The sequence below is a fragment of the Eubalaena glacialis genome, chromosome 10 (genome assembly GCF_028564815.1).
Source record: "Eubalaena glacialis isolate mEubGla1 chromosome 10, mEubGla1.1.hap2.+ XY, whole genome shotgun sequence".
NCBI lineage: Eukaryota > Metazoa > Chordata > Mammalia > Artiodactyla > Balaenidae > Eubalaena > Eubalaena glacialis.
In genome coordinates this window covers 9,664,819-9,692,649 of record NC_083725.1, presented here as the reverse complement: position 1 = coordinate 9,692,649, position 27,831 = coordinate 9,664,819, and the positions used below count along the sequence as shown (strand labels likewise).

General features: G+C 43.7%; 1 protein-coding gene across 3 annotated transcripts; it reads right to left on the bottom strand.

The window, feature by feature from the left end:
- Nucleotides 1–6,988: 6,988 nt before the first annotated feature.
- Nucleotides 6,989–27,553, bottom strand: ZNF202 (zinc finger protein 202). Of its 3 annotated transcripts, none has more exons than XM_061202453.1 (8): nucleotides 27,447–27,553; nucleotides 26,389–26,507; nucleotides 13,811–14,313; nucleotides 12,924–13,134; nucleotides 12,477–12,565; nucleotides 10,874–11,003; nucleotides 10,202–10,321; nucleotides 6,989–9,660 (listed from the first exon to the last, which is right to left on the bottom strand). In XM_061202453.1, exons 3-8 carry the CDS (start codon nucleotides 14,210–14,212, stop codon nucleotides 8,666–8,668), a joined length of 1,947 nt encoding a protein of 648 aa, XP_061058436.1. In that variant the 5' UTR covers nucleotides 14,213–14,313; nucleotides 26,389–26,507; nucleotides 27,447–27,553; the 3' UTR covers nucleotides 6,989–8,665. The 3 variants fall into 3 exon arrangements, with proteins under 3 accessions (XP_061058436.1, XP_061058438.1, XP_061058437.1); XM_061202455.1 differs by lacking the exon at nucleotides 27,447–27,553 and adding an exon at nucleotides 27,239–27,321; XM_061202454.1 differs by lacking the exon at nucleotides 26,389–26,507.
- Nucleotides 27,554–27,831: the final 278 nt, after the last annotated feature.

The following is a 27,831-nucleotide window of genomic DNA, read 5'->3' as shown; positions in this document are numbered from 1 at the left end:
ATGAACATTGGGGTGCATGTGTTTTCTTGAATTATGGTTTTCACTGGGTATATGCCCAGTAGTGGGATTGCTGGGTCATATGGTAATTCTATTTTTAGTTTTTTAAGGAACCTCCATACTGTTCTCCATAGTGGCTGTATCAATTTACATTCCCACCAACAGGGCAAGAGGGTTCCCTTTTCTCCACACCCTCTCCAGCATTTGTTGTTTGTAGATTTTCTGATGATGCCCATTCTAACTGGTGTGAGGTGATATCTCATTGTAGTTTTGATTTGCATTTCTCTAATAATTAGTGATGTTGAGCAGCTTTTCATGTGCTTCATGGCCATCCATATGTCTTCTTTGGAGAAATGTCTGTTTAGGTCTTCTGCCCATTTTTGGATTGGGTTGTTTGTTTTTTTTAATACTGAGCTGCATGAGCTACTTGTATATTTTGGAGATTAATCCTTTGTCTGTTGATTCATTTGCAAATATTTTCTCCCATTCTGAGGGTTGTCTTTTCGTTTTGTTTGTAGTTTCCTTTGCTTTGCAAAAGATTTTAAGTTTCATTAGGTGCCATTTGTTTGTTTTTGTTTTTATTTCTATTACTCTAGGAGGTGGATCAAAAAATATCTTGCTGTGATTTGTGTCATAGAGTGTTCTTCCTATGTTTTCCTCTAAGAGTTTTATAGTGTCTGGTCTTACATTTAGGTCTCTAATCCATTTGGAGTTTATTTTTGTGAATGGTGTTAAGGAGTGTTCTAATTTCATTCTTTTACATGTAGCTGTCCAGTTTTCCCAGCACCACTTATTGAAGAGACTGTCTTTTCTCCATTGTATATCCTTGCCTCCTTTGTCATAGATTAGTTGACCATAGGTGCATGTGTTTATCTCTAGGCTTTCTATCCTGTTCCATTGATCTATATTTCTGTTTTTGTGCCAGTACCATACTGTCTTGATTACTGTAGCTTTGTAGTATAGTCTGAAGTCAGGGAGTCTGATTCCTCCAGCTCCGTTTTTTTCCCTAAAAACTACTTTGGCTATTCGGGGTCTTTGTGTCTCCATACAAATTTTAAGATTTTTTGTTCTAGTTCTGTAAAAAATGCCACTGGTAATTTGATAGGGATTGCATTGACTCTGTAGATTGCTTTGGGTAGTATAGTCATTTTCACAATATTGATTCTTCCAATGCAAGCACATGGTTTATCTCTCCATCTGTTTGTGTCATCTTTGATTTCATCAGTGTCTTATAGTTTTCTGAGTACAGGTCTTTTACCTCCTTAGGTAGGTTTATTCCTAGGTATTTTATTCTTTCTGTTGCAATGGTGAATGGGATTGTTTCCTTAATTTCTCCTTCTGATCTTTCGTTGTTAGTGTATAGGAACGCAAGAGATTTCTGTGCATTAATTTTGTATCCTGCTACTTTACCAAATTCATTGATTAGCTCAAGTAGTTTTCTGGTGGCATCTTGGGGATTCTCTATGTATAGTATCATGTCATCTGCAAACAGTGACAGCTTTACTTTTTCTTTTCCAATTTGTATTCCCTTTATTTCTTTTTCTTCTCTGATTGCTGTGGCTAGGATTTACAAAACTATGTTGAATAATAGTGGCGAGAGTGGACCTCCTTGTCTTGTTCCTGATCTTAGAGGAAATGCTTTCAGTTTTTCACCATTGAGAATGATGTTTGCTGTGGGTTTGTCATATATGACCTTTATTATGTTGAGGTAGTTTCCCTCTATGCCCACTTTCTGGAGAGTTTTTATCATAAATGGGTGTTGAATTTTGTCAAAAGCTTTTTCTGCATCTATTGAGATGATCACATGGTTCTTATTCTTCAGTTTGTTAATATGGTGTATCACATTGATTGATTTGCGTATATTGAAAAATCCTTGCATTCCTGGGATAAATCCCTTGATCATGGTGTATGATCCTTTTAATGTGTTGTTGGATTCTGTTTGCTAGTATTTTGTTGAGGATTTTTGCATCTATATTCATGAGTGTTATTGGTCTGTAATTTTCTTTTTTTGCAGTATCTTTGTCTGGTTTTGGTATCAGGGTGATGGTGGCCTCATAGAATGAGTTTGGGAGTCTTCCTTCCTCTGCAATTTTTTGGAAGAGTTTGAGAAGGATGGGTGTTAGCTCGTCTCTAAATGTTTGATAGAATTCACCTGTGAAGCCATCTGGTCCTGGACTTTTGTTTCTTGGAAGATTTTAAATCACAGTTTCAATTTCATTGCTTGTGATTGGTATGTTCATATTTTCTGTTTCTTCCTGGTTCAGTCTTGGAAAGTTATACCTTTCTAAGAATTTGTCCACTTCTTCCAGGTTGTCCATTTTATTGGCATAGAGTTGCTTGTAGTAGTCTCTTATAATGCTTTGTATTTCTGCGGTGTCCGTTGTAACTTCTCCTTTTTCATTTCTAATTTTATTGATTTGGGTCCTCTCCTTCTTTTTCTTGATGAGTCTGGCTAAAGGTTTATCAATTTTGTTTATCTTCTCAAAGAACCAGCTTTTAGTTTTATTGATCTTTGCTATTGTTTTCTTTGTTTCTATTTCATTTATTTCTGCTCTGATCTTGATGATTTCTTTCCTTCTGCTAACTTTGGGTTTTGTTTGTTCTTCTTTCTCTAGTTCCTTTAGGTGTAAGGTTAGATTGTTTACTTGAGATTTTTCTTGTTTCTTGAGGTAGTCTTGTATTGCTGTAAACGTCCCTCTTAGAACTGCTTTTGCTGCATCCATAGGTTTTGGATTGTCATGTTTTCGTTGTCATTTGTCTCTAGGTATTTTTTGATTTCCTCTTTGATTTCTTCAGTGATCTCTTGGTTATTTAGTAACGTATTGTTTAGCCTCCATGTGTTTGTGTTTTTTACCTTTTTTTCCCCTGTAATTGATTTCTAATCTCATAGCGTCGTGGTCAGAAAAGCTGCTTGGTATGATTTCAATTTTCTTAAATTTACCGAGGCTTGAATGTGACCCAAGATGTGATCTATCCTAGAGAATGTTCCATGTGCACTTGAGAAGAAAGTGTAATCTGCTGTTTTTGGATGGAATGTCCTATAAATATCAATTAAATCTATCTGGTCTATTGTGTCATTTAAAGCTTGTGTTTCCTTATTAATTTTCTGCCTGGATGATCTTTCCATTCGTGTAAGTGAGGTGTTAAAGTCCCCCACTATTATTGTGTACTGTCGATTTCCTCTTTTAGAGCTGTTAGCAGGTGTCTTATGTATTGAGGTGCTCCTATGTTGGGTGCCTATATATCTATAATTGTTATATCTTCTTCTTGGATTGATCCCTTGATCATTATGTAGTGTCCTTCCTTGTCTCTTGTAACATTCTTTATTTTATTATTTTATTTTTAAAAATATTTATTTATTTATTTTTGGCTGCTTTGGGTCTTCATTGCTGTGCATGGGCTTTCTCTAGTTGCGGTGAGAGGGGGCTACTTTTCATTGTGGTGCACAGGCTTTCACTGTGGTGGCTTCTCTTGTTGCGGAGCACGGGCTCTAGGTGCGCAGGCTTCAGTAGTTGTGGCACGCGGGCTTCAGTAGTTGTGGCTCACGGGCTCTAGAGTGCAGGCTCAGTAGTTGTGGTGCTCGGGCTTAGTTGCTCTGTGGCATGTGGGATCTTCCTGGACTAGGGCTCGAACCCATGTCCCCTGCACTGGGAGGTGGATTATTAACCACTGTGCCACCAGGGAAGCCCTATTCTTTAAAGTCTATTTTATCTGACATGAGTATTGCTACTCCAGCTTTCTTTTGATTTCCATTTGCATGGAATATCCTTTTCCATCCCCTCACTTTCAGTCTGTATGTGTCCCTAGGTCTGAAGTGGGTCTCTTGTAGACAGCATAGGTATGGTTCTTGTTTTTGTATCCATTCAGCGAGCCTGTGTCTTTTGGTTGGAGCATTTAATCCTTTCACGTTTAAGGTAATTATCGATATGTATGTTCCTATTACCACTTTCTTAATTGTTATGGGTTTGTTTTTGTAGGTCCTTTTCTTCTCTTGTGTTTCCCACTTAGAGACATTCCTTTAGCATTTGTTTTAGAGCTGGTTTGGTGGTGCTGAATTCTTTTAGCTTTTGCTTCTCTGTAAAGCTTTTGATTTCTCTGTCTAATCTGAATGAGATCCTTGCTGGGTAGAGCGATCTTGGTTGTAGGTTCTTCCCTTTCATCAAATATATCATGCCACTGCCTTCTGGCTTGTAGAGTTTCTGCTGAGAAATCAGCTGTTAACCTTATGGGAGTTCCCTTGTATGTCATTTGTCATTTTTCCCTTGTTGCTTTCAATCATTTTTCTTTGTCTTTAATTTTTGTCAATTTGATTACTATGTGTCTCGGCGTGTTTCTCCTTGGGTTTATCCTGCCTGGGACTCTCTGCGCTTCCTGGACTTGGGTGGCTATTTCCTTTCCCATGTTAGGAAAGTTTTCGACTATAATCTCTTCAAATATTTTCTCGGGTCCTTTCTCTCTCTCTTCTCCTGGGACCCCTATAATGCGAATGTTGTTGCATTTAATGTTGTCCCAGAGGTCTCTTAGGCTGTCTTCATTTCTTTTCATTCTTTTTTTTTTTATTCTGTTCCACAGCAATGAATTCCACTATTCTGTCTTCCAGGTCACTTATCCGTTCTTCTGCCTCAGTTATTCTGCTATTGATTCCTTCTAGTGTGTTTTTCGTTTCAGTTATTATATTGTTCACCAGTTTGTTCTTTAATTCTTCTAAGTGTTTGTTCTTTAATTCTTCTAGGTCTTTGTTAAACATTTCTTGCATCTTCTCAATCTTTACCTCCACTCTTTCTCCAAGGTCCTGGATCATCTTCACTATCATTATTCTGAATTCTTTTTCTGGAAGGTTTCCTATCTCCACTTCATTTAGTTGTTTTTCTGGGGTTTTATCTGTTCCTTCATCTGGTACAAAGTCCTCTGCCTTTTCATTTTGTCTTTCTGTGAATGTGGGTTTCCTTCCACAGGCTGCAGAATTTTAGTTCTTCTTCCTTCTGCTGTCTGCCCTCTGGTGGATGAGGCCATCTCTGCATTTTAGTTTTCAAAAGGCATTATCTTTGTTTTATACCACCACTACTGATTTATATTTTTCTACAGTTACCTTTCTGTAGCTTATTATTTACTGTATTTCTATATTTCTATCATCTCTTAATCAATATTGCCAAAGGTTTTAGCAGTCTTTTCAAAGAACCAGCCTTTTTCCTTTGTTAATGTAATTTTTTGTCATTACTTTCTGCAGTAGCTCCTTTCTATATTTTATTTAAAAAATTCCTAAGCTGATAATTTAGCTCATTGTTTTTAGCTTCTCCTTTTTTGTTATCCGCTCAGTACCATTTTCAGTGCATCCTATAAGTATTGATGTGCAGCATTTACATTTTGTTCTAGTTCTGAGCATTAGTAAATTTCCACGTGATCTCTCCTTTGATGCAAGAGTTCTTTACATTGGGCTTCCCTGGTGGTGCAATGGTTAGGAATCTGCCTGCCAATGCAGGGGACATGGGTTCGAGCCCTGGTCCGGGAAGATCCCACGTGCTGCGGAGCAACTAATCCTGTGCGCCACAACTACTGAGCCTGTGCTCTAGAGCCCGCGAGCCATAACTACTGAACCCGACGCACCTAGAGCCTGTGCTCCATAACAAGAGAAGCCACCACAATGAGAAGCCCAAGCACATCAACGAAGACCCAATGTAGCCAAAAATAAATTAATTTTAAAAAAAGTTATTTATATGGACATTTTAAAGTCTCCAAACATATAACTTATTGTTGTGGAATTTCCAATAAAAAATGTGGTCAGAGAACTTAATCTATATAATACTCACTTGGTATTTAAAACTTTATTACAGTATACACTAGCAATTAATTGTTTTACATCCATTTCAGACTATGTATTCTATAACTGTGAAGCATGAATCTTTATTGCCCACAAGTTATTAAATTATGTTGTGTACATTTGTATCCTGAATTCACTAGATTCTGCTCTAGAGTTTGAGCCCTAAGTTCCAGATAATAAAAATATATTTTGCCTTTATTTCCTTCCATTTATTTCTCTTGGGACTCTGCAGTGGAGAAGAGGCTGAATATTACTTGGTTATTCCTAAACTAGTGGCCAAATGGTCTTAATATTATCATTTTAATTTCTGAACTTTGTTAGCAAATCACTTCATCATTTCCAACAATCTAGTAATTTTTTAAGTTGTCAGACTACTTTATATCTTCCTCCAAATAATCTTTTAAAATCTTGCCTTTTCCTTCCTCTGAAACTTTTTTTTAGTAAGGTGTTCGAGAACACCAGGATTCATCTGTTCACAGAATTCTGAAGGACCCCTCAGGAATGGTAGGGCATCCAGGGCTCCAGCATCCTGTGTTCAGCTGTACTGCTTCTTGCTCGTGCCAGGCTCTCGTACTGGCCCTGCTGTCACAAACCATGGTTCTGCTCGTGTTTAGATTCAGGAGACAGCATATTCCTTCAGGAACCTCAGAAAACACAGTCATTTACAAGAGACCAGAGATTCAGTGTCCGCATATGAAACTTTGCAGGAGCATGAGCAATAAGAGAACGATTTGATATTTCAACACACTGCACTGTCTTTCAAACTTTCCTTTATGTATAATTCTCGACAGATTTTCACCTATTGCAATAATGCAAATCAGTGAATTAAAAGTAATTTTTTCTGTTACCTCCAGAATTTTATCAACCTCCATAAATGTTATAATCTAGGGGAAATTTTTTTTGATGCTGTGCCATTTCACCCAGGACAAACTGTGCTTAAACCTTAGATAAATGGCTCAGAAATGTCTGCATGTTAGGATAATCTCTTTGGCAAACTCCAGACTCAGCTCTTATCTCAATTCCACCTATGGCTCTGCTAACCATGCCAAGCCTTCTCTATCCTCATGGAAAACTACCATGTCCTCCCAGATTTTTCTGAGTATGGATGATCTTTAAAAGTCTCAGGAACCTGAGGCTCTGGTGAGTGAATGGGTGAAATGGAAAGCCCTAGAAACCAGGGAACTTGGCTGCCTGTGTTACTTTCTAAAATTTCATGTGTGCATACTTCCAGAAGGACAATGGATGACTGGAGTTAAAACCAAACCAGTCAACTGGAACATCATTACTGACCAGAATGAGAATCCCCTTGTTGAGCTGTTAAGCTTAGGCTTTGTCATCCCACCCACGTTCCTCTGGTGAATGCTGGCATGCAATAGGTCGAGAAACAGAGCAGAAGAAACCAGCACAGAAGGCAGTCTCCCTTTTCATGCTTTAATCCCATACCCTGTGCTCCATTTTTGGAGGATGGTCTCCCCAGTCCTTGCCACTCCCACAATCAGAGCAGGTGAGGTTCATCATTATTCAGCCTCATCTCCATGGAACCTTTACCAGGCAACAGAGATCCTTGGGCCATGAGATTCTACTCCTTAGTTCTTAATTACATGAAAACGAAATCACGTAAGAAAAAGCAAACAACGCAAATACATGAAAGCCTTTACTCCTGGTAAATTCTTCAGGGTCCCAGGTTTCCCTGACATCAGAGAATGAGGCAGGGCGGATGGGGTGGGGTGTCAGGAGAACAGTCTGGATGGCCTTGGCCAGCAGCAACAGCTTTCGCTTGAAGTTTCCATAATTGGAGCTCAGATCTTCTCCAGCTTTCTTCATGTAAGTGAAGTGACCCCATCAATCAGGATTCTACAATCATGACAGTGCCTTCGTAAGCTGACACCACTTCAAAATCCCCTCACAAACTCATGTGAAGAGGGTCGGCTGGGTGGGCTTGTATATATGTGGAAATATAAATGACTTCAACATGGTTTTAATTAGGCGTTACTAAATCCCTCAGCACCCAAATGCTACATCTCACTTGTAGCAGAATAAGCACTAGGGACAAAACCAAGAGACTGGCAGAACAGTAGGAGGGCTAGACAGGAGCATTCTAACAGGAAAAAACCCCACAAGGAAAGAGGCTTCTGACCAGGCCCCCCTTTCAAGCTGTGTCTGGCACCTGGTGTCATTTTGACAATGGGGAAGGGAGCAGCCTGACAAGGTCCACATGAAGCCGCCTTGAGGTTTTTGCCCATCAACCACTACTCGCATCTCTCCCGAGAATCAAAGGAAAGTGCATGGTGAAGAAGTGTATCAGTGAGAGTTGTACAGTTAACCTGTGAAAGTGTGGCAGAGCCATCAGGATGCAGGTCTCCTGCCTTGAGTTCAGGGCTGTGTGCTTTAAGATTTGAGCCCAGGAAGGACAGAATCCTAAAGGATGGTCCCTTATCAAACCTAAGGACTTGTCCTGGGCCACTTTAAACTTGAGGGTGTTAGGCGTCTTTAGGATAGTTAACAGCTTATTTGGGGGCAAATATAGTAAACACAACCTCTTAAGTCTTCTAATTCTCCTACTTCACACCTGTGAGGTTGAGGCAGGAGCACTCCAGTCACGGAGAGGCCTCAATTCAGGCGAACTTTGGGAAGAATATCTCCTCAAGGTGTAGAAGAAGGTTAAGAGGTTCTGCCCAGGGGGGTGGGGGGGTGGGGTGGGGTGATCTAGTTGTGGGAAGAGGTTGCTAACGCACATCTGGGCAGGTCAGGGGACTCCCTAGAAAAGGTCTTCCCAGGCCGACAAGACGGCTTCTCCCAGACCATCCCTGGGAAAGAGTCGAAGGCAGGTGTCCGCACGTGGGGACCAGGCTAGGAGGTCTTTCCTGAGTGGGTCCTCTGGTGCCTGATTAAGTGGTAGCCTCTGCTGAAGCTCTTTCCGCAGGTAGGGCACGTGAATGGTTTCTCACCAGTGTGTGTTCTCTGATGCCTGACAAGGTGGTCTCTCCGACTGAAGCTCTTCCCACACTCGGTGCAGCGGCAGGGCCTCACTGAGGCGTGTCCCCTCAGGTGCTTGGCAAAGGCGGCGCTGTGGTTGAAGCAGCGCCCACACTCACTGCACAGATAGAGCTCCTCGGCCGCGTGCGTCTTCCGGTGGGCCAGGTACCGCCTATGGTCACTGAAGTCCTCTCCACACTCTCCGCACAAGTAGGGTTTGCCTCCAAGGTGGATTCTTTGGTGTGTTGTAAGCACGGATTTCTGGCTGAAGCTTTTGCCACAAATAGTGCAGAAGAAGGGTTTCTCTCCCGTATGTGTCCTCTGGTGCCTGACAAGGTCTGAAGTCCAGCGGAAGTGTTTTCCACAATCGTCACACCTATAGGGTTTCTCAACAGGTGGAGTTCTCTCAACCTGGACCAGAGGGGAGGTCTCATGCAGATTCTTCCGGTTTAGGGGATATTTATGAGGAGTGCTCATTTTGTGGACCTTTTGGTGCCTGGCGAGATGTGAGCTCCGTGTGTAACTTTTCCCACACTCCATACATTTATAGGGCTTCTCTCCTGTGTGAGTTCTCAGGTGTCTAACAAGGTGGGAGTTACAAGTGAAACTTTTACCACATACAGGACAGTCATGATGTCTCCCTAACAGGGGGTGGACAGGCATGGTTTCCTGAAGATTCATTAAACTACTAACTTGAGAAATATTTGTGCCAAATCTTCTTTCGTTAAGTCTACCTGGATCATCCTCAAAGACTATTTCCCAATCTGGAGTCTGGTGAACTTCTGCATCTCCCAGGATAGACCTGTGTAGATCCTCCAAACTCAGATCTTCTGGCTCAGGACACTCCTCCTCATCTTCACTCCTATCTCCTGTAGAAAGGGAGAGAGGAGAAAAGAGGAAATTATAGAGGTAATGATGCCTTGTGCACAATGGAGAGATTTTTAAACAGTTTTGGGAGGGCAAGACCGTATAGAGAGAAACCCATGTTTCTTAAGTGTAGAGGCTGGGAAGAAGGAAATAACCAGTCAACTGAATGCCTGTCATGTGCCAGGCACTTTCTCATGTGCCATCTCACGCTGTCAACAGCCTTCGTGTGGACAAACATTATTATCCTCCTTTCACAAATGTGATGGTTGGGGATCAAGGGTTTACGTGAATGCTTAAAAAATGGTATAGCTGCAATTCCAAAAGTTCCCCTTTTTCGTCTGTCACCATTTTGCATTACAGATCCCTCAAACCAATGATAGGCGTGAAGAGGGGAAAAGGATAGAAGAACTTGGCTTCAGAGGGAGACAGTGCTGTCGGCTGACATGTTAGAAGAACCAGTGAGAGGGGTTCCCCAGAGGGCGAGAGAAACACTGACCAGAGGAGCTGCCAGCTCGGGGACAGATCCCCTTTGTCACTCCTCACCTGTGTAGGTGAAACTCAGGATTTCTGGCTCTCGAGGCTCCTGCGCCTCTGGGATCTCTGGGATCAAAGGCTCTTCTTCTCCCATGTGGGAGATCTCGTCTAGTCTGGGGATTGGAAATGCTGCTCAAGAGAGGGAAAACAGGACATCACGATTGGTTCAACTGTTCCCCGTGTCAAGAGCAGATCTTTTCTGTTTGGCAGATTGCAGAACAATCACATAGGCAGGTCAGTCCATCAAACCTTCAGTCTCTTTAGCTTGAGCCCCTCTGACGAGTGCTGCATCTCTCTTGCCTTTCACCAGCAACTCAATAATCACACAGCTGTCAATGTTACCCTCTTTTCCCATATTCAAGTAAGTAGATTGTCTCCAACTTTTATTGCTTGTTTCAAAACTTATATGCTTACCTACTCACACTAAAGTTAAACTCATACTAAAACTATAGTATTACAGCTCTGTTTTCTTGTTAGAGGTTTCCAACTACTTCCTAGGCATTTTCTCTTCCCTCTAACTTCGAAGGACACCACCTTCCTCGGCTGTCCTTCAGTGTCACTGGTGGGGTCGGCATAAGAGAAGTGTAGTATGTACAATCTAAGGTCTAAGACACCCTCAATTTCCAACAAGAAAAAGATCTCTGTGCTCAGGACACTCTAGAAACACTTGAAATTCCTTACACAAGGAGACCACAATTCCGCAGTCTTCTTCCAAGACATATTCCCCATAGAACTCCTTCTGCGTTGGATCCAGATCACTCCACTGGTCCTGGGAGAAGCAGACAGCCACATCCTTGAAAGTTACCAATCCCTGAAACAACACAAAGGTTCTATTAAAATGTCATGCTTTATGGAGCCTCATATTTTGTTCCTGGAATAAAGGTCATTGGAACAGGCAGAATCCATCCAGGAGACAAAGAAACTCAAATGGGACACTTGGTTCCCTTTCAGGACATCTGTGTTTCATCCTCTGTCGCTGCTTCCCAAGTTTCTGCTTTTGCAACTGGCCCTCTTCCTGCTCCCTCCAATCCCACTACTTTCCCTCAGCACCAGACTATGTTCTTCTTTCTGGGGATATTGTTTAAATACAAGAAAGGTCTTAGAAGTCATCATTCAACTCCCTATTTTACACTTTAATGCTACCTACATTTCTGCAAAAATTCACCTTTTCCAGGAAGCTTTCCCTAACTGACCTTACCTAATCACACATCACTTACATAGTCTATATAGCATAAATAGGACTTTCTTCTTCAGCTAGACCACAATCTAAAAATAAGGACGGGGGGCTTCCCTGGTGGCGCAGTGGTTAAGAATCCGCCTGCCAATGCAGGGGACACAGGTTTGAGCCCTGGTCCAGGAAGATCCCACCTGCCACAGAGCAACAAAGCCCGTGCGCCACAATTACTAAGCCTGTGCTCTAGAGCCCGCGAGCCACAACTACTGAAGCCCACGCGCCACAACTACTGAAGCCTGCACTCCTAGAGCCCGTGCTCTGCAACAAGAGAAGCCACCACAATGAGAAGCCCCCGCACAGCAATGGAAGAGTAGCCCCCGCTCGCCGCAACTAGAGAAAGCCCACATGCAGCAACGAAGACCCAACGCAGCCAAAAAGAAATAAATAAATTTATTTAAAAAAATAAATAAATAAGGATGGGGACTTCCCTGGCGGTCCAGTGGTTAAGACTCCACACTCCCAATGTAGGGGGCACGGGTTCGATCCCTGGTCAGGGAACTAAGGTCCCGCATGCCACGCAGCGCGGCCAAAATAAATAAATAAATAAATAAAATAAAAATAAGGATGAATTCTATTCCTTTTTTCTCCAGCCACATAGCTTAGTTGTGGGGCTCTTGACCATGGTGAAGTCTTCATGAATGCCATGGCCTGACTGAATGCAGTCCCTGGAAGAGGATAGCACCCAAAATCAGAAATCGTTTTTGCAGGACAGTCAGTTATCCTTACAAATGATGATCAAGTTTATTCCTTAAAACCAAAAACAAACCCTCACTTGACAACTTCAAAGTTGTACTGGAGTGTTACCAAATAATCCCACTTTGTTAGTCCCTCTGGTTGGTGGCAAATCAAAAGGCTCTGGAGCCTGTAGATCCGACTGAGATGTTATAACTGATCTCATTAGCTGCAGTTCCTCCCCTTCCAGACACATGCAGAACTGAGAACTTAAACTGGCAAAGGAGAGTGGAAACTTGTGTCCCGTCTGACCTGTTCAGTGTATATGCCCAATGGTTCCTCAAATTCTCCATGGTATAGACAGAAACTAGGGTGCACCTGTGACAGAGCAGTAAGAAGGGCAACCATCTCTGGGTTTCCAGGGTTCCTCTCTTCAGGAAGGGCTGGGTCCTGGGGCACTGGAACCTCTAAGAAGAAAAGAAGGCAGAGATCAGCAGTGTGCAGGGCAGCCCTATAACTGGCAAAGAGCTGAGCATCCCCCATGGTCTCTGGTGGGAAGGTGGGAGTCAAGACACAGGCCTAAGGGTGGCTTGAGTCATCCCAACGCCACCACCTATAACACTACGGGAATGCCAGGAGAATAACCAACAAAAGTGCTATCCAAGGTAGCCCTGCTTACGGGTACTCTAGCTAGTACTGTCTCCTCTCAACACCCTGTGCTCTGTGGTTTCCTCCCCTTATGATCTAGCCAGCCTCCTCGGTATGGGAGCAATATCCCCCTCCCCTCACTCTGCCACGATCCCCCCTTCCTGCTGAGGCTCCCACCGCTCTCCTGCAGGGGCTGGAACTCCAACTCCTGGCACAGGCTCTGCTCTTCTGGTGCCCCCAGATCTGGGCTCTGTGTGGTCTCCTCACGGGACTCCTCGGGGGTCAAGGTCTGTGCAGGATCCTGAAGCTCACTAGGTGACTCGGGCTCTGCTCCTGGATGCACTGTCTCCTCGGACAGGACTTCCTGGCCGTGAACATGGACAGTCACCTGGGAATAATTCCAACTTCCAGTCACCATGGAGTCAGGAGGAAAGTCTTGGCTGTCATCAGGGCTTATGTTAGGAGAAGCTGCCAACAGGAAAACTCCCAGAGGGACCCAGACGAGGAGGGGAAAGTCCAGTCCCATCGGGGCGTGGGAGGAGGAGCTGAGTTTATCCTCGCCAGGACAACGGGGGGACATTCAGATACTGCCCTGCTTTCTCATTTCCCTCAACCCTGCCTGTCACCAGGGCTCTGAGGGCCCATCCTTCCCATCTTCGCCTACCCCACCTGCGGCTTGCCTTGCTGTGTGCTTCCCTGTCTGTTGTCCTGAAAGGGGGATCTGTCACTGAGGGGCTGAGAACCTCTGAGGAAGTCACGGAATTCTCCTCCCCAGGGAATGGAGGTTCAACATCCAAAGGGAAAACCAAAGCCACATCACCCTTGCGTGCTGAGGCCACAAAGATGGTCCCTAGGCAGGTGTTTCAAGAACCAGGAAGTCACACTCATACACACACAAACACACACACACTCCTGTGTCCCATGGAGCTCATGGATCTAGGTACAACCCAAGGGCGGAGCCAATTCAATTTATGGGGTAATTTATGTGAGCCCTACCCCTAAATCCATCCTTCCAGCAAATAGACCCCCTCCACATCACACAGATCAGGACTCCCCCTCCTCACCCACCGCCTTGGTCTCCTGGGTTGTTTCTGCAAACCCTCCACCAGCGTCACGGCCTCCTCGCCACTCTCTGGCCGCTGGCCCCGCACCCAGCTCTGCAGTTCTCCGGGCAGGACAGTAAGGAATTGTTCCAGCACAAGCAGCTCTAGGATCTGCTCCTTTGTCCTCCTCTCTGGCCTCAGCCACTGATGACACAGTTCTCGGAGTCGGATGAGAGCTTCCCGAGGGCTTGCTGCTTCCTGGTAGCGAAAGCGCCGGAAGTTCTGGTGCGACGTCTCAAGCACAGGGTCATCCCTCTGTAAGACAGACTCTGGCCTACAGGTGAAATCATCTTCCAATTTCACCATGAGAATCCCCTCTTCTTCCCAAAGATCCTGGTCCTCCGGTTCCAAGGCTGTAGCCATTGTCTGGCTCTGGCTCTGGGGTGGTCTCACACCATCGAGAGCTCACACTGTCATTCCCCCCGTCTCAGCCTGGGAGCCTCGAGGAGTTTCTCCCAAGGGACCTGGGTAGAGAAATAAAGACAGACAACACTATAAGCATGAAAGTATACACAGGAATAACAGTTCTGAGCTCAATCATAATCCTGTACACATAACACTCCCAAACTTAAATCCCCTTTCCCCTAATCTCCATATGTTGTAAATAGATCTAGTTGGAATAGGATAAGCTATGCCTGAAGGTATGTTCTCCCACTCCTTTTCCTAGGCAAGGTTCACACCCCATAGAAAAACAGAAAAACACTGCATTTCTACTTCATGAAATATGGGAACCTAAAAGGAAAATGGCTAGGAGAAAGGACACTCATAACTGCCTGCTAAAAATGTGGTACTGACCACAATCTGTTTTACACACACACACGCACGCACACACACGCTGACATATATATTAGGATATATATTCTGAGAAGAGACACATTGACAGGGCTGAATTAGACAGAGAAGGCTTTGTGGAGGTTCACTGTGAACTGAATCACACTCCGTATTAATTTATTCTGTAAAGTGGGGACTCTCAGAGATTGAGAGGATTGTATGCGATAACAGCGAAGAAAGCCACTTACACACAGTGGCTGGCACATAAGCACCCCCAAAAGCGATCCTCCTCTTAAGACATCTTTAACTGAAAGACCTACAGACCCTCAAAACTGACTGCTCAAAACTAAATTCACGATTCCTACTCCCAAATCCACCCCTCTTCGTGTAATCCTCTTGGCTGAGATCATCACTTGTTAAGTCAACACTCAACTTTATCATCTTTGGATTCAACTTTGAATCTTCCCCATTGCTTACAGCTCATTAAACCAATTGTACCTCTTAAGCCTCTAAATCTGTTTCATCCTGATTTAGTTTGGGCCCCCATCTCTTGCCTGGACTACGGCCATAACTTCCTAACTGGGATCCCCACAGTACTCAGCTATGAGCAAAACGCAACAGATTCAGCTGTGGAGCTTTTGCAAAACACAGTATCACACACATCATTCTTCCGGATATTCTGATTCAAGTCAATCCAGGGAACTGTATCTTTAGAAATGCTACATATGGTTCTGATGTGCATCCTAGCTGAGAAACACTTAGGGCATGTAAGGTTAAGAGAGAGTCCTGGAGTCAGATTGCCAGGGTTTGAATCCTGGCTCTATTGTTTACTAGATGTGGGGTCATGGTCAAGTTCTTATTCTCCTTATGCCTGTTTCCCCTTTACAGAATGGAGGTAAGGATGGAATCCATCTAATAGGGTTACTATGAGGAATATCTGTGAAGTACCTAAAAGAGTGATGGTACCCCAATGTTAACCATTATCTTTCTGAATAATAGTTCCAACTGCATCACTCAACATTTAAAAATAATAACTTCATACTGTTAGTAAGATCAGTTCCAAAATCCTTGGCATGGTACTGAAGCCCTTCACAACCAGCCCTCAATTTATTTTTCAAGCCTCATATCCTCCCCTCTTCTCTGTATCACCTGCCATAATGAATGCACTGCTGACCTCCCTACAATAGGGTGTCTTTCCAGGCCTCCAAGTCTGTAAAAGTCTGTTCCTTTTGTATGGAAAACTCCCACCACCAATGCTTCACATGTGTTCCTATTTCTTCTCAACAGGTCCCCTCTTCTTCATTCCCAAGATTTACAGTTTCGGTCTTAATCAGTTCTCCTCTGGATTACTGCAACGGCCTCTAAATGTGAGCTATCTGTCTCCAGGTTTGTTACCTTTGTTACCGTTCATCATATCACAAGAATGACTGCTCTTGGCAAATCTGGTCCTGTCCCTTCCTTATTTAAGATCCTCAATCACTCCTGTCTTGGAAGTGAAATACAAACTTCTAAGTATTATGTATTAGGTTGACCTTCATCTTGGGTTTCTTTTTTTTTTTTTAATATTTATTTTATTTATCTGGCTGCACCAGGTCTTAGTTGCAGCATACAGGATCTTTCAGTTGCAGCATGTGGGATCTAGTTCCCTGACCAGGGATCAAACCCGGGCCCCCTGCATTGGGAGCGTGGAGTCTGAACCAGTGGACCACCAGGGAAGTCCCTTCATCTTGTTATTCCTTTGCCTTCCTCTCCAATCCTTTCAAACACACACACACATGCACATTGTGCATGTAAAGCACACAAAAGGTCTATGCTCTTTGGCTTTTGAACATGCCGTTCCTTCCAACTCTTTACCCTTCATTAGGTTAAACTTATTTATCTTTCAAGACATAGATAGGTAAGGCTTCATGTCTCCTGAGATGCTTTCTTTGATCCCATTCTCCCTGCCCTTAGACCTGGTTAGAAATCACTTTGCTTCCCTAGCTATCTGGACACATCTGTATCTCAAAATCTGCCGTATCACACAGCCATCGTTCATCTTTCCCCTGAAACCCCTTGAAGTAGGGGACTGTGCTTCAATCAATTTCCAATACCTATAACAAAGCACACAATAAATGCATCTAAATGAATAAGCCTCCACTTTGAAGTTTTCTTCCTACATTAACAGTAAGAATCAATCTTTTCCTCCGTAAGTTTCTACTTTTTTATTCACCAAATCTTGTTAATCCTACCTTCTAAATCTTTCAAATTCATGCATCTCATCTCCACTGCCATTCCCCGAGTCAAGCCGTTATGACCCACTAAAAGGCATTGATAGGACCTCTTAAAAAATGACGATATCCTCGGCCCTTACGACTGCACTGGCACTTACATGTGGAATGAACCACTTGGTTCAAATTTTACCAGTGGACTTCCAGGTGCCACCCCCTCCAGACCACTCTCCACATGCAACCTGAGGGTTCTTCATTTTCCAATCTTTTTATGCTTCACTACAACTGCCTCAGGTCCACCTTCAAGGTCAACGATCCAATCTTAACAGCTGTAACGTGCTGTCTAACGTGCTGCTGCCCATCAACCACCAAATTATTCATTATTTAAATCTGTATCTCCAATCACTTTTCATTCAAGCTTATTTCATTTTTCCATTACCCGCAAACATTCACTACATAATCTCATGGTCTGTAGTTCCATAATTTACAGATCTTCCTGTGCTAATTTACCTACTTATTAAATCTGCTCTATCTCATGGTGGTTTGTTTTTGCAGGTGGTTTGTAATTTTTTTACGTTTTATGCCCATTTTCTTTGGGAGAGCCCTAGGTTATAAAAGTGAGCCCTTTGAATGAAATTTCATTTGCTTCCATCCAAGTACTAGTGGTTTCAATACCTTAATTTCTCAGAGTCTTCCTGAATTATGCTGATAGTGTCTCATTTAGGCCTAAAACTGTGAGTGATTTCTGTCTCACCCAAGGCTATGGAGGCCTACACTTCCTTGCCCTTTTGCTTGATCAGTAGACAGATTTTCATGGAAGGAGTAGCTCTTCAAGGCTCCAGGCTGGCAGATGTTCAACTCTATATCCCTCCCCCATCCCCACCAGTGCCCCATTTTCATATCTCCTTGTTGGAGTATAGGTATTAGAACCCCAAACTTTAGAAGTCTTTATTTTGGTTTGAAATCTCCTCGGGCTGTGGTGGAGTTAGACTGCGCTCACTCCTCCAGCTTTTATTTCTGGAACCTAGACATTTACCTTTAGTTTGGGGGCAGGGAGGCAGGTTGAGTGCAAGCATTTAAAAAGGGGCAAGAGCCATATCCACATCAATACCACCTGCAGTGCTGCGGTAAGGTCTGAGTTGTGACCCTTCTAACATACCAAATCGGCCAATGGCTTCACACTGTCCACAGGGTAAAATCTAAACCCTTACAATTTGATTCCCAAGGCCCTGCAAGACCTGGCCCTGCCCACCTCTCTTCTCCCACGACTTCTACTGCATTGAAAGTTGCTGCTCGAATACACTGCTGTATCTCTTTTCTATGCCCTCACTAGGTGTTCCTGATGCTGTCGACTCTGCCTGAAATACCCTTTCTACCCCTTTTACTTGGTTAACTCTACTCATCCTTCAGACCTGCTTTCCCCAGACGCCTTCCCTGGTCCTCCCAGATTGCGTCCACAGGAACTTGGACCCTGTATCGCAGCACATACATATTTCTACTTTTTGTGTAAGAATCGTTCATCCTCCTGTTTAGTTCACCAGACCGTAAAGCTCCGAGGGCAGGGCCACACAGCACCCAGCTCAAGGCCTGTCACACAACAGGTATACTCAGGCAGAGACCACGGTAAGTCTTTTTAAGTCTTTCTCTGGAAGGACAGATCCAATATCTTATTAATTCTTATTCACTCATTTGTCCAGCAAACTGTGTGCCAGACAAATGAATACATAAGGGAAAAAACACTTATTATTTGGATTGTGAGTAACAGAATACTCTTAGTGGTTCCTGAAGTGAGGAAACCACAACTCATCACAAGGAATCTTCAGGCTGCCTTGGGAGAATCCACATACAAGACACACAAAGCTGTGCATTTGAAAAAAAAAATCATTTTCCTTTGAAGATTTGAATCAACCTTAATAAGCACAAAACTGGACATCAAGTAATTTAACACAACTACAACACTGATTATTTATCCAGACAATCCCCCCAACATCTGCAAGGCAGGAAAAGGAGATGGAAGTGATACTCAGGGTCTCTGGCTTAATGAAGGGATTTCTATTAACTTAAAAATCCGAGAACTTGCCCAGCGAAGCAGGCTAGGAACTCTCCCTGTTCTCACGTAGCACAGTCCACGAGATGCCCTACTACAGATTCTATAAAGTATGCGCTGACAGAGGGTTCCTGCTCTTACAGGGCTTTGCTCTCCAAAGAAAAAAGAATGTAACAGCATCACATAAAACCTGCTGATTTAAAATGCTCTTCAGAAATCATGGATTGAGATTTCCTTTGCTTGTTTTGTATTTACTTTGGCAGCCTAGGAATATGAGATGGCGACAAAAGATCAGCAACAGCGGAATGAGGGGAGGCAGAGTTGTCCTTGTTGGGGCAAGAGATGGGAAGGAAGAGAAGGCGGGCGCTGCGAAAAGAGCACCGGATTAGGTATCCAAAGATGTACGTTCCAGCCCACATCCCCACAAACCTGGAACCACTCTAAGGGTTTCCTGAGACAAGGTACACAAGAGCCCTTGTAAAGGGTGAAGCCCTCTTCAGACAACAACTCTCAGGATTAGCTGAGATCTATGAGAGCTTATGAACTAGAGTGTGCTGTGCAAATGTCAGGTGTCAGTACTAGAGACAGAAAATGGGCTTTGCATTTTATTCCATTTATGGGATGGGTTACCCTGCAAGTCTACCTTGCAATTTGTTGCCTTCTAACACCTTCCCTCAGTGTCTGTCCTTGGAAGGAGTTCCACAGTGACAGATAAAAACCCAACAACAGGATACTACAGAGAGACCGTGAGGCCAGGCCAGGAAGAGTGAACGACCTGCTTCCAGAAGGCTCTAAAATAATGTCTGCAGAGACGCTTCACAAGCCTCGGCCTGGGCTGGCCCCACCACCTAGCCTCTTCAGTGTTTCTAGGACGTCTGGGGCAGGACTGTGGAGGAGATGTGGGAAAGGCAAGACCTTTCTCCAGTCTGTGGTCCAGCTGTCTCTGTCCATATCTGAGTGGGTCCCATGCCAGTTAAGGCCCTAACTCAACCCTAAAGACCAGAAAGGAAAACTGCAGGCAGTGAAAAGATACCTGGGTCTCTATCTTAAAATGTTATTCCTACTTGGAGTGATCTTTCTGGACCCTAAATGACAAGGTCTGTAGTCTTATAGCATCTTCCTAAAGGAGAGGTGGGATCTATTTACTGGCAAATAATTAATCTTCAGAAGAAAACAGTGATCAGAGAGGTTCGAATGATGATATTCAGCAGACATTTAAATTCTTCCCAGTCTCCCTTCTCCTCTTTGACTCTAATGCAGGCCCAGAACCTGGAGATTTGAATCAATGATCGCTGGGACTAACCAGACGCTTGCAACTGCTCCTCTCATTGCTCTAGAAAAAAAAAAATCAGCTAATAAAAATTGTTAACTGCCCTTTTCTACTCCTGTACTGTTCTTTAAAACTAAAGACTATCCACTATGATCCTCCTACTGGAAAGATTCTTTCATTTTACTGTTACTTATCCTTATACAAACGTTTACCCATACTTTCCACGTAATGGTTAGGGGCTCTGGAGCCTTAGTCTGCATCCCTTTCCTCACCTATTAGCCAGGTGACAGTCCCTAAGCCTCAGTCCAATCTTCAACATGTGGCAAATACTTCCTACCTCATATGGTGGTCTTAAGGATCAACGAAGTAACGCATAGAATCACTCAGCACAGAGTTTGGTATATGGTAGGTGCTCTATATATTCTGTTCTTTCCTTCAAATTGCTTTAAATCCTTTTGGGAAGAAGATTTAAATGATAATCAAACAGTCCTTTATTTCATCATAATTCAAAAAAAATTTTTTTTAATGCACAGGGAAAATCATGGTGTTTACTGTTACATCAAAAGTAAAGTGTTAAGGGAGTTCCCTGGTGGTCCAGTGGTTAGGATTCGGTGCTTTCACTACTGTGGCCCGGGTTCAATCCCTGGTCGGGGAACTGGGATCCTGCAAGCTGCGTGGTGCCGACCCCCTAAAAAAAGTAAAGTGTTAAACCAAGAGAGAATTCTTGCTTTGAAAGCACTTATAAACTAAGATTAAACAAGATCCTTGGAACCAGATGGGATGAAAACGTAAAGATAGGTTTTCCGGCCTAAGACCAGAGTAGCAATACTTCTGCTTACCAATATCACAGTCCTGTCCCCTTCCTCTAACTGGGAAGAGGCAACCTGAGGCAAACCCAGTTAGTACAGGCATACCCCATTTTACTGCGTTTCACCTTCATCACGCTTCACAGATAATGTGTTTTCTGTTTTGTTTTCTTTTACAGCTTAAAGGTTTGTGGCAACCCTGCAACAAGCAAGTCTATCAGTGCCATTTTTTCAACAGCATTTGCTCACTTGATGTAATCACATTTTGATAATTCTCACAATATTTCCAGCTTAATTATTATTATATTTGTTATGGTGATCTGTGATTAGTGATCTTTGATGTTACTATTCTAATTGTTTTGGGGTGCCACAAACTGTGCCCATATCGGATGGCAAACTTAATCAATAAATGTGTGCTTTCTGACTGCTCCACTGACCAGCTGTTCCTCCATCTCTCTGCCTCTTCTTGGGCCTCCCTAGTCCCTGAGACATAACAATGTTGAAATTAAGCCAATTAAAAACCCTACAAGGGCCGTAAGTATTCAAGTGAAAGGAAGAATCGCATGTATCTTGCTGTAAATAAAAAACTAGAAATGATTAAGCTTGGTGAGGAGGGCATGTCAAAAGATGAGACAGGCTGAAAGCTAGGCCTCTTGCCCCAGTTAGCCAAGTTGGAATGCACAGGTAAGTTTCTTGAAGGAAACCGAAAGTGCTACTCCAGTGAATACACAAATGATAAGAAAGTGGAGAAAGTTTTAGTGGTTTAGATAGAAGCTCAAACCAGCCACAACAATCCTTTGAGCCAAAGCCTAATCCACAGCAAGGCCCTAACTCTCTTTAATTCTATGAAGGCTGAGAGAGGTGAAGAAGCTGTAGAAGAAAAGTCTGAAGCTAACAGAGGTTGGTTCATGAGGTTTAAAGAAAGAAGCCATCTCTGTAACATAAAGTGCAAGGTGAAGCAGCAAGTGCTGATGCGGAAACTGCAGCAAGTTATCCAGATCTAGCTAATTAATGAAGGTGGCTAAAATAAACAACAGACGTTCAATGCAGACAAAACAGTCTTCTACTAGAAGAAGATGCCATCTAGAACTTTCATAGCTAGAGAGAAGTCAATGATTGGCTTCAAAGCTTCAAAGGACAGGCTGATTCTCTTGTTAGAAGCTAATGCAGCTGGTGACTTTAAGTTGAAGCCAATGCTATTTACTATTCTGAAAATCCTAGGGCCCTTAAGAATTATGCTAAATCTACTCTGCCTATGCTCTATAAATGGAACAACAAAACCTGGATGACAGCACATCTGTTACAACATGGTTTGCTGAATACTTTAAGCCCACTGATGAGACCTACTGCTCAGAAAAAAAAATTTCTTCTAAAATATTACTGTTCGTTGACAATGCACCTTGTCACCCAAGAGCTCTAATGGAGATGTACAATGAGATTAATGTTTTCATGCCTGTTCACACAACAACCATTCTGTAGCCCATGGATCAAAGAGTAATTTCAACTTTCAAGTCTTATTATTTAAGAAATACATTTTGTAAGGCTACAGCTGCCATAGACAGTGATTCCTCTGATGGATCTGGGCAAGGTAAATTGAAAACCTTCTGGAAAGGAATCACCATTCTAGATGCCATGAAGAATATTAGTGATTCATGGGAATAAGTCAAAACATCAACATTAACAGGAGTATGGAAGAAGCTGATTCCAACCTTCATGGATGACTTTGAGGGGTTCAAGACTTCAGTGAAGGAAGAAACTGCAGATGTGGTAGAAACAGCAAGAGAACTAGAATAACAAGTAGAGCCTGAAGATGTGACTGAGTTGCTACAATCTCATGATAAAAACTTCATGGATAAGGAGCTGCTTCTTATGGATGAGCAAAGAAAGTGGTTTCTTGAGACGGAATCTACTAGTGAAGATGCTGTGAAGATTGCTGAAATGACAACTAAGGATTTAGAATATTACATAAACTTAGTTGATAAATCAGCAGCAGGGTTGGACAGAACTGACTCAGTTTTGAAAGAAGTTCTACTGTGGGTAAAACGCTATTAAACAGCACTGCATGCCACAGAGAAACTCTTCATGAAAGGAAGAATCAATTAATACCGCAAACTTCATTGTTGTCTTATTTTAAGAAATTTCCACAGTCACCCCAACCTTTAGCAACCACCACCCTTCAGTCAGTAGCCATCAACATCTAGGCTAGACCCTCCACCAGCTAAAAGATTATGATTCACTAAAGACTCAGATGAGGGCTAGCATTTTTTAGCAACAAGTATTTTTAAATTATATACATTTTTTTTTTAGACACAATGCTATTGCACACTTAATCAATCGACTCCAGTACAGTGTAAAGAGAACTTTACAGTACAGTGTAAACAGTTTTTTGGAAAACCAAAAAATTCCTGTTTTTATTGCGATATTCCCTTTATTGCAGCGGTCTGGAGCTGAATCCACAATATCTCCGAGGTCTGCCTGTATACCCAAGAGGTCCTCTGAAAACCTAACCCAAAAGGCAACAGAAATGAAAGGGAATACCTTCACTGACTTTTTGCCTTCTAACACATCATGATCAGTGTGCTTCAAACCATGTTTAAAAACTACTTAAGATATTCTTGCCATTTAAATTTTTTCTTCCTTCGTTAGAGTCAACATGGATTTAGTTAAGATTCTATTCAGTGATTCTTCACTAGATTTGAGTAGCAACGGGAGAAGCAGCTCAAAGATTACTATAAGGTGTAAAAAAGAGGAAGACAGGAAGAAATAAAAAGAGAGGCCAAATAAGTAGTCGGTGGTACAGGGAAGTCAGAGGAGGCTAAGACATAAATATCTTCTGCCACTAAATTTTGTAGACTTTGCAGTTAGGATCAAGGTATAGAAATGTAATTGAGAGTAAATATAAACATGAAAAATTTAAATAAAGCTATGAAAATCATAACAATTCACTTTATTTTCAATTAAAATGTTTCCTACAGGTATGTACACAGGCCCAGGAGGCAGTGCTGGATCGCTGTTGACAGTGCTGCCTTCAGAGGTGGAGGAGCTGTGTCCTACCTCCTAGAGATGTATCATCTGGGACAAGTCACATCAAATCATCTTGAAAATGGGGATGATTTTCTACCTAAAGGCAGAGAGCTGGATCATTTTTTGAGAAACTATCCAGCTTTTTGATGGTAATAGAGGGGCTTTGAGGGGTACAAGGATATGTGGCCTCTTTACTGAGTACTTGGGCCATAATGTATTAGCCTGAAGATGGTGAGAGGAATTTACTCAAGAGTTGAGAAGGGCTAGAGGCCAAATACAGGTTCTGAGACCAGAATTAAATGTCCTGCCACCACGATCATACTGGTTAACCCCCAACATGAAACTAGGCTTTTGAACCTCACAGGTTTTTACCCAGGGGTGGTTAATGGCCTGAATAAAGCAGGCCAATCTACATGCCTCAGTTTAAAACAGAATGTCACATACTAATCTGAAGTAGGAAAAGGGTGATCACCAAACCTGACACCCACCCTAATGAGGGCAGCAGCTTTTATCTGGAAGCCAGAGTTAAACTAGCCAAATACACTTAATTCACTACAATGAACACGGTCAATGCCAATCACACAGAGGAAACATTATTTAATGAAAGAAAAAAAAAAGGATATTTTATAAATATAGCTTGACCTGAGATATAAATATGGATAATTCAGAACAGTTAATTTAAAAGTCATTCACTATGTTTTTAGTTTTTAATTAATATTCTCTGTCAAGATACTCCCTGCTCTGGATCTAGATGACTTCCTTCTGGCTTTGCCCAAGGCTCCCTTGCGTATGATGAGATGAAGGATGGGATCCATGCCTGCTGGACCACGGGAATCTGAGGGGTATCAGGTTTCCACTGCAGACTAAATCATGGTCCAAAGTAGATGCCATTCTTGCAATGGGCCACTGTTTAGTGTCTTTTGTCTCCCACTGTGAGCCCTGTCCCTGAAAGCAAGGACCTCCTTATATATTTTTATATTCCCTGTTCCTAACACTTCGTCAAACACCTGGTTAAAAAGATGCTCAATAAATGTGTGTTGCATTTAATTAAGCTGTTGATTTCTCTTCCCCCAACTTGAATATAGACACTGAAATTCAGAATCAGTGGGTGCCAGGGCTTCTGGGGACAGTTACAGGAATTTGGCATTAGCATTTATTCCAATCCCCTGCGGGAATCAGGTGGCACAGCCATATACTACTTTACTATGTTACACAGGATTAGTGGAGAAAAACTTCTTCAAGAGGAGAAGGAGGCAGGGGATGGAGTTCATTCATCCCAGAAGTATCTACTGAGCATCAGTTGTGTGTCCCACACAAGTCAAGGTGCTGGGCAAAGAAAGATGAAAAAAGCACAGGCCCTGACCTTAAAGAATTTAACATGTAGTTAAAAAATAGCAGGGACTTTGGCATACTAGGAACTCACAGCAAAAACCTAGAATATGGGTATAAGCTATATGATAAAAATAGGCGCTCCTATCAAGAGAATTAAGAAAATCAAGGGGAAAAACTCACCAGTATTTCACCTTCAATTCAGCTTAAGATAATGTAGCACTTGGAGTTTTTTTGAAGTACACTTTCTTAATTTTACAAATCAAGGAACTCAGACCTAAGTGGTTAAATTACCCACACAAGATCATCGTACTAGTTTCAAGCACAGAAGTACTCACACACAGGTCTTTTGATGTCCAAACCACTGCAATGTTTGTGTGAAGAAGTTTGGCCAAAGGCAGTGGTTCTCAACGCGAGAAACCCAGACCAGCAGCACCAGCACCGGAGAACGTGTTAGAAATGCAAATGATCAAGCCCCAGCCCTGACCTATAATCAGTAACTCTGGGGGTGGCCCCAGTAATCTGTATTTAACAAGCCCTTCAGGGCTTTAAGATGCTTGGTAAGTCTGAGGACCAGTACCTAAGGCAAAGGAGATAAATCTGAGGTTCGAGTAGAAGGGAATCTGAGGTTCGAGTAGAAGGGATCCAACTTTTCCAGTGCTGGCCAAATTTAAAGGAGGAAAGGAGTCTAGGACTGCTGTATGTGTGTTTTACGTCTGTGCCAAATTAGCCGGGAAAAAAATGTTGTAAACCTGTAACTTACCTCATCTGCATAGTTTATAATGCCCAAGAGTCCCTCACTTCGTAGTAAACCTTGCTGTGCCCTTGAAATGACTGTCTACTGCAATATGGTATACAGAAAGAGTGCAAAACGGGTACAGCTGGAGGAGAAAGGGGACAAGATTATGAATCCCAGGTGCTTGGTCCTAGGAGAAAAAAATTTCCTTCCTCCCTCCAAGCCTGCCCACCCTCTTACGCTAGATAGTAATAGCAGAAGCTACCCAAGACAAATGGCTACAAACCCTAACTGTTCCGCTGTCATACATTTCCCAGCAACAAGCCTCCCATGGCTGTCCCACAACCTTTGTGAAGTGGCTTTCTGGATCAAGGGCCATGGGGCAGCTTGGAAGAGAAGTTGGAGGGATGAGGGACTCCACTAGCTTTCCTTGTGGCTTCTGAGTGAGGCTGCCCTGGGTGTCACCTGCAGAATGCGGACAGAGAGAAAAAGCAACAGTTCTAAGCCTAGCCTCTAAGTAGAGCCTGGATGTGGCCCTGCTCCCCAGGACCAAGGTAGACAGGGTTATCAAGGAGCCTAGAAGACAAGAACATCAAGGCCCAGAAAAATAAAAATCGGGCTGGCACCTTTCTGAGAAAAGGTAGCAAATCCCTGGCATACAAACTAACAAACTTTTTGCGAAACCAGGTAAGAAGCAGGCCCCATATACTCCCACTGAGGGTAGCTGTGGTGTCGAGAAAAGTGCCAAAACTGGCTGTTAGGGGTGGGGGAGGGAAGTTGCAAGTGGACACTGCAGTCATTGGCTTGAGAGGAAGCTCGGGTCCGTCACGGTGCAGCTGAAAAGCCACAGGCCAGGTGGTCTCCAAGGCCTAGCACGATCACGGGCGATAAAATCACGGGAGATAAAGTCACGGGTGAGGGTATCTGCGTGTGTTGCGGCGTAGTTAGTGGTGGTAAGTGATGGGGCTCGCCTGGGCAGGGAGCCTTCGGGGGGATTCTCGAGCCAGCTGAGAGGCGGGGTAAGAAAAAGCTGCGGGAAATGAAGGGGCCTCGACCACTCCTCCCACGGTGCCGGAGGGCCAGTTGGCGCGGAAGCAATGGGAGGGAGGTACGAACTAACTGCGTTTCTGCAGGCCTCAAGAGGAGGCGGAGGGCGGTGGCTGCAAAGAAAGAAGCCTGGAGCGAGTTCCACGTACCCGAAGGTTCTAGCTTCGGCCGCCAGGAAACACGGAGACCACTACGCCTCAGCCCCTTCAACATACTGCCGCCACCCCCTTCCCCAGGACAGTACGATTTCCCCAGGTTCTAAGGGGGCGGGGTCTCCGACCCCTCCCCCTCCTCCCCGCTCAGCCCCGCTCAGCCCGCTCCGGCCCGGCCCGGCCCGGCCCAGCCCCCAGCACTCACAGCTCCAACAGCTCCGGCGGCTCCTCCCCTGCCCCGGCTTCTCCCCAACCCACTCCCGGCCCTAGTAGCGCCGCCGGATCCGAGCCGCGCGGGGCCTGGCGGGTCGGAACACGTGGGGCCTTTGCGCCCGGAACCGGAAGCTGCCCTTCGCCCCGCCTCTTCGCCGCGCTGGGGCCTTTCTAGGCTCTTGGGAGGTTTGCTTGTCTCTCTGTGCCCCTAGCTCGTGGAGGCGTCGTATTCCCAGGGGAAGCGGGTCGAGAGCCTCAGACCGCTTCCGCCCGCTCGCCCGCCCCTCTCTGCAATTACTAAGCCTGTGCTCTAGAGCCCGCGAGCCACAACTACTGAAGCCCACGCGCCACAACTACTGAAGCCTGCACTCCTAGAG